The sequence below is a fragment of the Schistocerca americana genome, chromosome 1, assembly GCF_021461395.2.
Source record: "Schistocerca americana isolate TAMUIC-IGC-003095 chromosome 1, iqSchAmer2.1, whole genome shotgun sequence".
Classification (NCBI taxonomy): domain Eukaryota; kingdom Metazoa; phylum Arthropoda; class Insecta; order Orthoptera; family Acrididae; genus Schistocerca; species Schistocerca americana.
The window spans coordinates 990,883,557-990,897,103 of NC_060119.1; the positions used below are offsets into that span (position 1 = coordinate 990,883,557).

At 46.9% G+C, this 13,547-nt stretch overlaps 1 protein-coding gene and 1 long non-coding RNA gene across 2 annotated transcripts in view; both read right to left on the bottom strand.

Annotated features, from left to right (window-relative positions):
* Nucleotides 1-1,570, bottom strand: part of LOC124548574 (putative tyramine receptor 2) — a 96,820-nt gene extending 95,250 nt beyond the window's left edge. Inside the window, exon 1 of the mRNA XM_047125181.1 lies at nt 505-1,570. Within this exon, the coding sequence (XP_046981137.1) occupies nt 505-807 (303 nt within the window). The 5' untranslated portion in view covers nt 808-1,570. The remainder of the gene's footprint in view (nt 1-504) is intronic.
* Nucleotides 1,571-1,661: 91 nt separating this feature from the next.
* Nucleotides 1,662-13,547, bottom strand: part of LOC124548590 — a 533,556-nt gene continuing 521,670 nt past the window's right edge. Inside the window, exon 4 of the long non-coding RNA XR_006967708.1 lies at nt 1,662-1,778. This is a non-coding gene — a long non-coding RNA (uncharacterized LOC124548590). The remainder of the gene's footprint in view (nt 1,779-13,547) is intronic.

Genomic DNA, 13,547 nt, shown 5'->3' on the forward strand with positions numbered 1-13,547 from the left:
TTCTGAGGTATGAAGGTTTCAGCAATTTAGTACTGGAGGGAAGCGTGGAGTGTAAAAAACTTAGAGGGAGACCAAAGGACGAACACAACAAGCAGATTGAGGGATGTATGTTGCAGTAGTTACTCGGACATGAAGAAGCTTGCACAGGACGAGGTAGGATGGAGAGCTGCATAGAGCCAGTCTCTGGACTGAAGTCCAGAACAACAACATCGACAGATGTAATCCATTTTCTATTTTAGATAACTCCTGAGGGGCTACACAGCAATGCACTCTGCGTACTTCAAACTCGCAGTCCCTTAATCAAACCATGATTACCGGCGCCAATTTTTGGTAATGAAAATAGGGTTGGAAGTATGATCCGTCGTAATCGCCAAACAGATCCTCTGTATGTCTGTTAAATGTCTCACAAATATTCCAACCTTTTCCCTCGTCTGAATGAGCGTTGAGGTCTGACACTCCTTGTAAACGCCTTGTACATTGGAATAAGTAGTGAGCTTGACTCACCGTGAGATCGGCGACGGCTAGCGAGACGATGAAGAAGTTCTGGACGATGCGCAGCGGCTTGTAGGTGAAGACGCTGAGGATGACGAGCACGTTGCCGACGATGGTGATGAGGATGATGAGCGAGAGCGTGATGGCGGTGAGCGCAGCCTCCCACTCGGGCACGACGAGGCGCACGCCCAGCACGCTGGGGTAGTCGCGGCGGCCGCCACACGCGTCACCGGCCGACAGCGCATCCTGCGGCTCCTCTCCCGCCGTCGCCGACGCGTTCAGCAGCGACGCCGTCTGCAGCTCGACGCGCACCATGGCGCCCACTGCTGAGGTCCACAGTTACACCACGGGACTCACTAGCCTGTCGGCACCACGTCCCTCACGCACGTCATCGCCGACGAATCGCTGCTGTCCCCCTCACAGATAGCACCAATCAGCCGTTCGGACTTCACTGCAGTGTCATTACCACGCCACAAAACACTGTGCGCCTGAGAGTCACTCCCACACGATGCACCATGCACGAACAGACATTTTCGTCTTCGCAGCAACAGAAGAGGTTTGAAATTGTTTCGGTTTACAAGAGATCAAGGTGACCTATGAACAAGACCACTCTCGCTGAAAATTGTCCGTATTTAGTCTAGAATTTTAGGATCTCGGGTACTTTTCAAAGCGAAATCGAGGACTCAAGTACATTCAAGTCTGAATTTCGTTTCATTCGAAGCTAAGGAACTGAAAAAAACACATCAAAGAGATAAGTGATTGAGCAATGCAAAAGGAAGGATCAGTATAGTATGTGACGTTGATAGTAAGCTGTCCTGCGGATACCCATCAGCTGTAATTACTTCCGATAACGTGGAGCATCCTAATACATACGTATCATTTGTGCAGAGAACTAATCTAATGCACAATCGCCCAGCAGTCTTCCACGGCGACAGTCCCACCTCCAGAGCTGGGCAGAGGGGTTGACGATATCAGCGGCCAGCGCAGTAGCGGGGCGGGGCCCTCAGATATTAGCCGCGATGTGCGCAGGTCGACCCGCGGAAGCCGGCGCGGCGTGGGCGTGGAGCCCCGCTGGCTGCTGCGGCGCTCGTGATTTATCGCTGACGGTGCGGCGCCGAAGAGGACGAAGGCCGAGGGGCGAGGGCGACGCCGCGCCGCGCACGGCTGCGCTGCGCTCGGCTGGGCCGGGCCTCCGCTGGCCGGCGCTGGGCAGGGCCGGGCCGGGTGGGGCTCAGATAGCGCTGCAGTCAGCAGCGGCCGGCGAACCCCTCTGGAGGGCCTTCGATCTGCAACAGCCAAGAACGTCCTTCTCAAAGCCCGCCTCTCCTCTGACATTTCGAGGGCCTCCAAACCGCCGCCGCTGATGGCCGCCCCGCATACTGGGGGGTTATTTACTGCTCCATTGTTAAAGTACATGTATTAAAGAGGATACACAGAGTGGCCTGAGCTCAGAGTCGGCGTCAGCCGCGGTAATTAATGCTAGTGTGCTGCTTTAACACAACATCATGGTTTCAGAAAGAGATTAAAGAAATGTGTAAAAAAAGGGGAAAGTGCTTATCTTAAAACACAAGAGTCTTACTGAGAGCTCGTACTGAGACAAAATCACTAGTGAAACGTCCGCAGCTCGTGGTCTTGCGGTAGCCTTATCGCTTCCCGTTCACGGGGTCCTGGGTTCGATTCCCGGCGGAGTCAGGGATTTTCTCTGCCTCGAGATGACTGGGTCTCGTGTGCCTTTCATCATCATTTCATCCTCATTCACCCGCAAGTCGCCGAAGTGGCATTAAAGAACTTGTGGTGCGGCGGCCGAACTGCCCCGCGAGTGGTCTCCCGGCCACCAATGCCATACGATCATTATTACTAGTGAAACGTTGTAAACAGCAAATCTTAAAAATTTAGAACTGACTTCTGTGGGTTGCAGAAACAAATTTGGAGAATATTCGACACCAGAATAAACAGTTAAATGAATTTTAGAAAGAGAGTGACACAAATGACGAATCATAAGCTAAATATTTAACAGAGTAATATACAAGTAAGAAATCCCCAGAATACGATGAGATATCAGAGATCAGAATACAAATAAGTGATGATGTAAATGTTTCACATCCAGAGGCAGAAGAAGCTGTTTAGCATGTTAAAAAATAGGGACTTTCCTGGGAAAGATAGGATACCTAATCAATTACTGAAGTGTGGAGGATTTCCTCTAACGGAACAATAAACCTAGCTGGTTAACAGCACCATAACTGGTAATATATATACTAAGATGGTAGCTGTTCTTTCGGACATGTCTGAAGGCTCACCGGCCACTTGACCATCTTCTTCTTCTGTGCGAATGCACAAACAGTGTCCGAACTCTTACGGGAATCGGCAACGCGCCGCGAGTAATGAGTATAACGGGCGGGGGCACTACGAATGTAGTGCGGTACAATACGTTGAGAATGTCGGTTTCGCGGGAGGCGTGCCAGAGATAAATCCCTGCAGTCTCGCTATCCTCTGTGTCCTCGGTGGCTCAGATGGATAGAGGGTCTGCCATGTAAGCAGGAGATCCCGGGTTTGCGTTCCGGTCGGGGCACACATTTTCATCTGTCCTCGTTGACGTATGTCAACGCCTGTAAGCATCTAAGGGTGTTCATTTAAAAAATGGTCCAAATGGCTCTGAGCACTGTGGGACTCAACTTCTGAGGTCATTAGTCCCATAGAACTTAGAACTAGTTAAACCTACCTAACCTAAGGACATCACACACGTCCATGCCCGAGGCAGGATTCGAACCTGCGACCGTAGAGGTCTCGCGGTTCCAGACTGCAGCGCCTAGAACCGCACGACCACTTCGGCCGGCGGTGTTCATTTCATTGTAATAATTGATAATAACGTTCCAGACGAGTCAAGACCTAGTATTACAATTCTCATGTAGAAAAAAGGAGATAAGAGAGGCCCATCCATGCACAAAGGGATAAATGTAACTAGTTCCCTTCTTAAACACATAAAAAAATAATAGAAAATAAAATAAAAAGCATTATAACCCTTCCTCAGAGCCAGTGTGGATTCAGACCTAGTAGGTCATGTTGAGACGCAGTATTCATTCTTAGACAGGTTTACAGAAGGCTTTCGATAGGATTCAGTTAACTTAAACTTTGTATTCTGCCATACGGCAGGTCTTGTCATGGGGGAAGCCTCGACATAGGGGTCCACTGCATGAGCGTCTAGAGAAGCGATTCCAGTGGTGGTTTTCCGTTGCCTTCCACTGATAATGATGAAATGATAATGAGGACAACACAACACCCAGTCCCTGAGCGGATAAAATCTTCGAGATATGGTAAACCTGCTCCATAAACGGGAGTTCCCTCCAACTTAATAGGAACAGTTGAAGACATTTGTTCCAACAGGGGAAAACAGGTTCCGGGTTAACTAGCTGTATAGCAATTAACAGTGGTCTTACACAACATGACTCTTTGAGCCCACTACTGTCTAATATAGCCATGGACGAGATGATAAAAATGGTATTGGCTGGTACAATGGGGTACGAACAAATCATCAGTATCACTTGTTATGCTGACGATGTGCTTCTGCTGGCAATTAGTGAAGATAATATATGGAAACTTATACATATATTTAACGTGGTAGCCAAAACCCTAAATATTGTCATATCCACTCAAAAAAACAGATTTATGACCACATCTATGAAACCAATTAGATGCAAACTGAAAGTACCTGTAAAAAGTATTCAACTGGTAATGACATTTAAATAGTCTGGTATTGACCTATCCATCAGTGTAAATGTCGAAAACTATGTTGGAGAACAAGTAGCAAAAGCAAATAAAGTGGTACGGTTTTAGAATGATACTATTTGATAAAAGCAGCACATAGGAAATGATGCAAAGGCGCAAACATGTAAAACAATGGTGAGATCAGTCACGAGATGACTGCGACAAGACCGGAATTATTAAAAACGAAAAGACTTTTGGAAGCCACGGAAATTAAAATTTTACGGAGGATTGCATGGAAGACACTGCGAGGTCGAGAGAGAAACGAAAACGTTACAAAAATTCAAAATGTTCAAATGTTTGTGAAATCTTATGGGACTTAACTGCTAAGGTCATCAGTCCCTAAGCTTACACACTACTTAACCTAAGTAATCCTAAGGACAAACACACACACCCATGCCCGAGGGAAGACTCGAACCTCCGCTGGGACCAGCCGCATAGTCCATGACTACAGTGCCTAGACCGCTCGGCTAATCCCGCGCGGCATTAGAAAAGTACATAAAGTGAACTCCACTAATGAGTGGGCAGATAAGAGAAACATGAATTGAACGAATACTTAGACAGGATAGATTATGAAAGTCATAAGCCATAAATTATCAGCTGGTAAAACAAATAGTGTACGTCCAAGGAAAAGACGAAGCGAGAAGCTCAGAGTATTCTGATGGGTACTGAAGGAAACAAGCTTTAGCCAAGGAAGAAGAAGAAGTGCCTCGTTAATATTTTAAGCAAGAAACCCGTCGTATGATGCAAGATACTATCCAATACAGTTCTAAATATCGAATCTTTTCTTATTTATAAATACTCTCAGGAACTTTGAACATAGCGCATCCAGAGTGAAGAAAGGCAAAGAGGAGAGAATTTTTAGAATGATTATAGCGAGATACGATATGCAAATGATCCATGTTTGATGCCAATGCGCATTTCCATAGACCCTGTAGTGGCGCTATTCATACGGCGCAAAGTGGACAAGTCCTACACCAGGTGATCGCATGTCGATCCGAGGAGCAATACGAGCACAATGAGAGGTAGACGTAATGCACGACTATTGTCACAGTTAAGCCAGTTTGAGAGGCACCTACCGATTTGCACAGAAACCACAGGTTGGTCGACTCGCCGTGTGGCTCTCACGGTCAGTCAATCGGAGTGTTCCATCAGACGACTTAGGGAGCACTGGACAGGAGATGGCACCACGTGCGACGCTTCCACGTGCGACCTACCACGGCTGGAGCGATCGGGAAGAATACGAGGCGAGAGAGTCGAAGGATCGTGCAGCAAGCGATCAGGGACCCTCCATGATACGGGCAGATGTACGAGTGCCAGTAGTTACACAACCCATTTCCAGACCTCTTGTGGCTGCCAATTTGCAACCCAGGCACCGTCGTCATCTGTTTCCATTAAAGCAGAGACATCAGAGCCTCCGTATACAGTGACGCCAAGACAGACCAACGTGGACTGTGACAGATCGGAAAAACGTGGTGTTTAATGATGAATGCCGATTCGTTTTGGTGACGGATGATATCCGCATATAGGTGTGGAGGCAGCATCGTGAACATTACAGATTCACCCACTTTGTCACCCGCCGCACCTTTCGCACAGCCGACGCAATAGGTCACAGCCTACGATAGTTGGTCTCCTCTAATTGTGGTACGTGGAACCTCAACGGGACAGCGTTAATGACGTTCTTCAACCCCATGTGTAACCGTTCCTACATGGTCTATCAGGGGCATTTTCCCAGTAAGATAGTGCTCGTCCGCATACAGCTCGAGTTGCTCCAGGGTTCCTGTGTCACGTTCCGACGCTTCAATGGCCGGCCTGCTCCCCAGACTTTCCCATATAGAGCCGTGTCACTTTGACAAGAACTGGTGGTAGCTGTTCAAGATTTCTGGCGCAGTCTACCTCAGGACAGAATCAGACGTCTAATCAACATCTCGATGCCGAACCAAATTGCGGCATGTATTGCAGCAAATGCTGGTCAAGTGCGTTTATGTTCTTGTACTGTATTAGCCCAGCTGTACTCACTGTATTTGTTTTCATATCTTGATTTTGGGATAAAAAAAATGGTTCAAATGGCTCTGAGCACTATGGGACTCAACTGCTGTGGTCGTAAGTCCCCTAGAACTTAGAACTACTTAAACCTAAGTAACCTAAGGACATCAAACACATCCATGCCCGAGGCAGGATTCGAACCTGCGACCGTAGCAGTCGCACGGTTCCGTTTTGGGATCAATTGAATCTCTACTCCTTACCATTATGTCTAATAAATTTCATTTCGATCCGATGCTCCCCTCTTGGTGCCCTATTTTCAGTGTTTCTGAGTGTTTGTTCCAAAACGCCGAGATTTTCCTAGGATAAAGTGCTTTGCATTGCTCTTGGGCTGGAGACCATTTGTATACCCAACAGAAGGATCTTCTTATCGAGACTATCGTTCAGTAGAAGGTCAAAGTTTGAAAATTACACACTTGCAGGTTGGGCAAATGGAACAAATCGGTTGGCTCTTTCGCATTAGATGTGGCATACGGCGTGCCTTAAGAGGGTTATGAAGGCAAAATTTAATTCATGGGAATATGGTTTTTGGGCACCAGAACCGAGTCACGGTTTCCAGGACGGCTGTGCGCAGCAAACGGCTCAAATTTTTAAGATATTTTCCTACGATCACGTTCACAAACGTCCTCGCGAACTTTCTTGATATGTTTATCCTTTTCCGAGATATACAGATTTGAAGTTACCTTACTTGTACGCGTAAAATACTCAGTTAAAATTGAGCGTGACGCGAGAATGCAGTATACGAAATGACGTAGCACGAAGAAAATCCTGTAAAATGTCTCCTTTATCATTTAAAGTTTATTGGGAATTTCTTGATGTAGTGCTGAAGCACATGCAAAATTTTTCTGCATGTAAATTCTGGCTGAGGTGTAAAAGTATCTAGCTTTGTGTTATTTAGTTAAAACGAAAGCTACAACGGAGGCAATCATGCTGATGATGTCCCCCTGACGGCTAAAAATCAGTTGCTTCAAACATTTTGTAATTTGCGTCTGGACAAAAGGACAAACAGTTATTTATTTAGGGTGGTCGAGACAAATGGAACACTCTGTACATATATATATATATATATACATATATATATATATATATATATATATATATATATATATATATATATACTCCTGGAAATTGAAATAAGAACACCGTGAATTCATTGTCCCAGGAAGGGGAAACTTTATTGACACATTCCTGGGGTCAGATACATCACATGATCACACTGACAGAACCACAGGCACATAGACACAGGCAACAGAGCATGCACAATGTCGGCACTAGTACAGTGTATTTCCACCTTTCGCAGCAATGCAGGCTGCTATTCTCCCATGGAGACGATCGTAGAGATGCTGGATGTAGTCCTGTGGAACGGCTTGCCATGCCATTTCCACCTGGCGCCTCAGTTGGACCAGCGTTCGTGCTGGACGTGCAGACCGCGTGAGACGACGCTTCATCCAGTCCCAAACATGCTCAATGGGGGACAGATCCGGAGATCTTGCTGGCCAGGGTAGTTGACTTACACCTTCTAGAGCACGTTGGGTGGCACGGGATACATGCGAACGTGCATTGTCCTGTTGGAACAGCAAGTTCCCTTGCCGGTCTAGGAATGGTAGAACGATGGGTTAGATGACGGTTTGGATGTACCGTGCACTATTCAGTGTCCCCTCGACGATCACCAGTGGTGTACGGTCAGTTTAGGAGATCGGTCCCCACACCATGATGCCGGGTGTTGGCCCTGTGTGCCTCGGTCGTATGCAGTCCTGATTGTGGCGCTCACCTGCACGGCGCCAAACACGCATACGACCATCATTGGCACCAAGGCAGAAGCGACTCTCATCGCTGAAGACGACACGTCTCCATTCGTCCCTCCATTCACGCCTGTCGCGACACCACTGGAGGCGGGCTGCACGATGTTGGGCGTGAGCGGAAGACGGCCTAACGGTGTGCGGGACCGTAGCGCAGCTTCATGGAGACGGTTGCGAATGGTCCTCGCCGATACCCCAGGAGCAACAGTGTCCCTAATTTGCTGGGAAGTGGCGGTGCGGTCCCCTACGGCACTGCGTAGGATCCTACGGTCTTGGCGTGCATCCGTGCGTCGCTGCGGTCCGGTCCCAGGTCGACGGGCACGTGCACCTTCCGCCGACCACTGGCGACAACATCGATGTACTGTGGAGACCTCACGCCCCACATGTTGAGCAATTCGGCGGTACGTCCACCCGGCCTCCCGCATGCCCACTATACGCCCTCGCTCAAAGTCCGTCAACTGCACATACGGTTTACGACCACGCTGTCGCGGCATGCTACCAGTGTTAAAGACTGCGATGGAGCTCCGTATGCCACGGCAAACTGGCTGACACTGACGGCGGCGGTGCACAAATGCTGCGCAGCTAGCGCCATTCGACGGCCAACACCGCGGTTCCTGGTGTGTCCGCTGTGCCGTGCGTGTGATCATTGCTTGTACAGACCTCTCGCAGTGTCCGGAGCAAGTATGGTGGGTCTGACACACCGGTGTCAATGTGTTCTTTTTTCCATTTCCAGGAGTGTAAATATATATATATATATATATATATATATATATATATATATGTGTGTGTGTGTGTGTGTGTGTGTGTGTGTGTGTGTGTGTGGAGCACTCTATATATATGACACAAACGAGAGATAATATGGCACCTAGGGAGATGGCGTGTATGACGTAAGTCGTGTTCTGCCATCGCATTGGTCAACGTTCAAACGCACGTTCAGAGTACCTGACATGCTAGATATTACTCTACTGACCAATAAAGTTCGTTTCATATGAGTGACATGTCCTGCTGTAGCCGGGAAGACATGGAAACCAGCGGAAAAATGATCCTCTCGAATTACAGAAATGGCGAATATGCTCCTGATTATTAAAACACTCTGACTGAAAAGTGGGTTATGAGGTGCCTCATGTACCTTCCTCATCATCATTAGAAATGTTCCCAAAAATTTTGGCATGCGAGCATATTCGCGCTCTTTTATGCTGTAGCAAAGCGGACACTGACAGTGTGAAAGAGACGGAAAAGTAATAAATACTGGATGATAGTGGACAGCCGATGTGATACAGAAAGAGCGAAGGAGACAATGGCAGTGTGAGAGAAAGAGAGGGACTCAATCGCAGTGGAACGAGTTGACAGCAATAGAACTGTTCTAGAAAATGGGTAAAGCAGGCAGTACCAGCGTGGGAGGAACAAAGAAAAGGAGGGAGTGGAAATGATAATGAGAGACGGAGTGTGAGAGCTCCTGTGGGGAGATATGAATGAAATAATAACAGTAAGAAAGAGCAAGAGCGGCACAGTGACAGACAAAGGCGACACTAGCAGTACGACAGAACGACGGTGACTGTGGCTGTGAGACATGAGACTGTGACGTGCAGATCTGTTCTCATGCCCACACGCTACCACAACTGTTACTTCCTCACACCCTCCAGTCCATCACTGTGCGTCACTCACACCCATCCACTCCGACTTGCACATTCTCACTCATTCATTCATTCAAACTCATCGTCACTATCTATATGTACCTCTCTGTCACTCTTTCCTATCTCGTAGCAGCAGTCTCCTGCGTTCTGTCGTACTACTGCTGTCGCCTCTCCCTGTCAATGTCTCCCTCTTGCTCTCTGTCTCTTACTGCTACTGTCTCATTCATTCCACCCCACTGCTCCTGTAAATGTCCCTCTCTTCCTTATTGTCAGTGCTCTCATTATCAGTGACTCTCACACACTTTATACCTGTGCCACTGGCACTGTCTCCATTAGCGTCCATAAGTTGGCGAAAGAAGGTGAATTAGGGTCTAACGTCCCGTCGACATCGAGCTGATTAGAGACGATGGACACAACGCCACCTCGCTAGGTACAAAATCAGGAAGCAATCCCCCAAAGGGTAAGGGGCAAAATGGGTCGTATGGGTATTATGCGTTCCAAATGAGGAGATAAAAGATCTTAGAAAGTAACCCCGATCTCAGCGCCAGGCTGGTGGCCCCTGAATATGGGGTAAGCCAGACGACCATGTGCAACATTCTGCACGACAAATGGCATTCAATCTCCACATCACCTACAATGTGTGCATGCCTTGTTAAATACGGACTTGCCTCTACAGCGACGTTTTTGTCGCAGGTTCGTTGCCTAGATCGGCACAATGTTGGGCATACTGTCAGCCATCATATTTACATATGAGGTTACGTTTAGGAGCCAACGACCTTGCCGCAGTGGTAACACCGGTACCCGTCAGATCACCGAAATTAAGCTCTGTCGGGATGGGCAAGTACTTGGATGGGTGACCATCCGGTCTGCCGAGCGCTGTTGGCCAGCGGGGTGTACTCAGCCCTTGTGAGGCAAACTGAGGAGCTACTTGATTGAGAAGTAGTGGGTACGGTCTCGGAAACTGACACACGGCCGGGAGGGTGGTGTGCTGACCACATGCACCTCCCTATCCGCATCCAGTGACGCCTGTGGGCCGGCGGCCGGTATCGTCAACCACCATGCCGTCCACCTTTGGGCTATAGAGAAGCTCCATGGGCAGCGAAATATCAGCAACGGCTCAGCCCACAATGTGTGGACCACTTGCGAGGTGGGTAATCGTCACTGTAACTTTCACTGTCAAAGATCATTCATCTCCCCTTTCAAGTGGGTATATATCCCTCGGAATGCATTTGCAGCCACATTATCGTTTTTGCTCTTTATCCCCTATGGCTCGTTTCCTGCAGTTTTTACCCATTTGGTCAATTCACCCTGTACGGTACTGCTCACATAAAAGTTTTCTGGATATGGCGCAACATCATATTACAAAATAACTGTTACTGGACATAGCCGACAGTTCAGTCATGGTTACAGTGGCCTTCTTCTGCAACCTAGGCCGAAACGTTGGTTTCATCAAGCTGTTTCACAGTATGATGTGGCACCACACCCAGAAAACTTTTATGTTAAACGTCTCTGGCTGCGAAAGCCTGCAGACTTACATATAGTTTCGCCTACGTTTTAAATACAACAAATGTATTTGCAATTACAAATATGAACAGACTCCAGCTGCTAAATGTATTTGTGACATTGTAACTCTCTGCCAGAGCGGAACACGAAACCGGATTTCCCATTTTAAGCGAACGGTTGTTTAACCGACTCGGCCATGTGAGAATACCTCCAGGACCCTCCCAAACTTCCATACGTCATAGGGTGGCGTATGGAGATTGGGGCGCTACTGAAGGAGAGCTCGGACGGCCGAGGCGGTTAAGGCGACCGCTCACGTAAAGCGGGAAATCGGATTTCGAGTCTCAGCCCTCACACATTTTCACTCATCGCTGCTGTTTCGTATTAAAGTCCTGATACAGCTGGTATCATTAGTCCCTCCCATATCTTTCCTCTCTCTCTCTCTCTCTCTCTCCCTCTTTCTCCAATTTACATAATATGTGTCATACATCCTGATTTCGTGTGGTATCTGCTTTTTCAGACATGTCCAAAATAACAGACCCGTGCATTAATATAATCGTATGTTTCTCCCCGTGGGGGAATCTCTGCAGTTGTAGAAGTGGTGCAGGACATAGACAGATAGTGACAAATGGAAGTCTGGCAGACAAGCATGCATATCTGACGGACATTGCAAAGTAGATCGCAAAAATACAGGCACAGCAATATAGTACGTTTTAAATCTTTGTTCGAAGATAGGAATATTTGTACCGCTGGCAGCCTACTCTCCGCACATAAGGGGCGAGACAGGTGAATCAACAATAACGAAAACAAGGAAACATACGATCCACTGAGATCTTACTTTCGCAACGAGGCTAGTCATGTGGTGAACCATAATGGAGTCTCTTACTATGAGATGATCATTGATAAACTGAAGGAGTAAACTGAAGGAATCTCCGTCCATCGAACCGCAGTGCATACATCACCTAATGAAGTATGGACAGCAGTTGTACTGCGCTGATGATCTGCTCGTTGGGGCGTTGGCCGCTGTGCAGATGATGGACGTGGCGTACCTCGGGCGCAATAAACCATCCACAAACTCATAGCTATGTAATTGCATCGGTACGAGACAGAACACAAGATATCTGTTTGTTCATTAGCCAGGAACAGAAATTCGGCGCAGGTATTTCTCTATAAATCAGCACTTCACGGTGTGTTACACTCCACAAAGAGGTAAAGGATCGTTACTTGAGTAAACAGATAAACAACTCTGTTCACAGGGAAGCGACATTACGTGCACCCTGTGCCAATAGCAACAATTCTCAAAATATAACCTCCCGATTCTCCAGTATGGATCTCGCCTGAAATCTCTAGGTCAGAGGGAAGGGTATTCGATCAATCCCCGCAAAGAGATGCATTTGATTTACACAGGGAAGTGCCTTTCCGCCACACACGCCCACTCCCTCCTGGATGCACTGCATCTACGTTTAAGCTCAGGAACGAATCTCAGTGGATGTTACAAAAACCTTACCAAAGTTACCTGCATCCGCCAGTCACCTGAAGCTCATACTTCTTTCTTTTGCTTGGTAGCGGCTTCTGAGGAATGTGTAGCCCCACGTCAGCTTTTCTGTCAGTTCTCAACTGTAATTAACGCACAGACAAGCAGGCGTACAAAAATATTGTTATTATCTGGTGCTAACCAGTATCAGTAAATTAATTCGACTCTTCAGCATAAACAGTGATTTAACATAAATATAAACTGAGAAGAATTTGCAAGATATGAAATGTATTTTGTATATCCTTGCTGCCTTAAAGTTTCAGCTCTATCACGTCCTGCTGCTCCTACATGGTGGCTGATATCTTTTTTTCTTTCTTTCTGTGGAGCAGGAGTATTTGGTCTAGAATCACATTCAAAATATTTGGTGTACACTGAACCCTACTTCAAAATATACCACACGAAACAAAATTTTTAGGTTGTACAGTATCATTAACGTATGTACTGTAGTTCGCAACTTCTAATATTTCTTCATCTGCTAATGATGTGTTGTGATTAAAGTAAAGAATAAATTAGAGGAGCAGTCGTAAAATTTTAGCATTGGAGACATAAAGTTACAGAATTATATTTTTGTATGTTGTACACACCCAGCAGTAGTAGTACATGCTGAAAATTCTGTAGCACGCTACTAGAGTAGGCAAAATAAAACGACCTATTTTGGAAAAAAACTAAATTTGTTTATAAAATCACCCATCAGTTTGTAAAGTTAAGCATCGTACGATAGTTTGTTTTCATCAGCAGTGGACGCGTTGTAGCTGTGCCAGGCTAATGTACGGAGCTAAAGAAGTC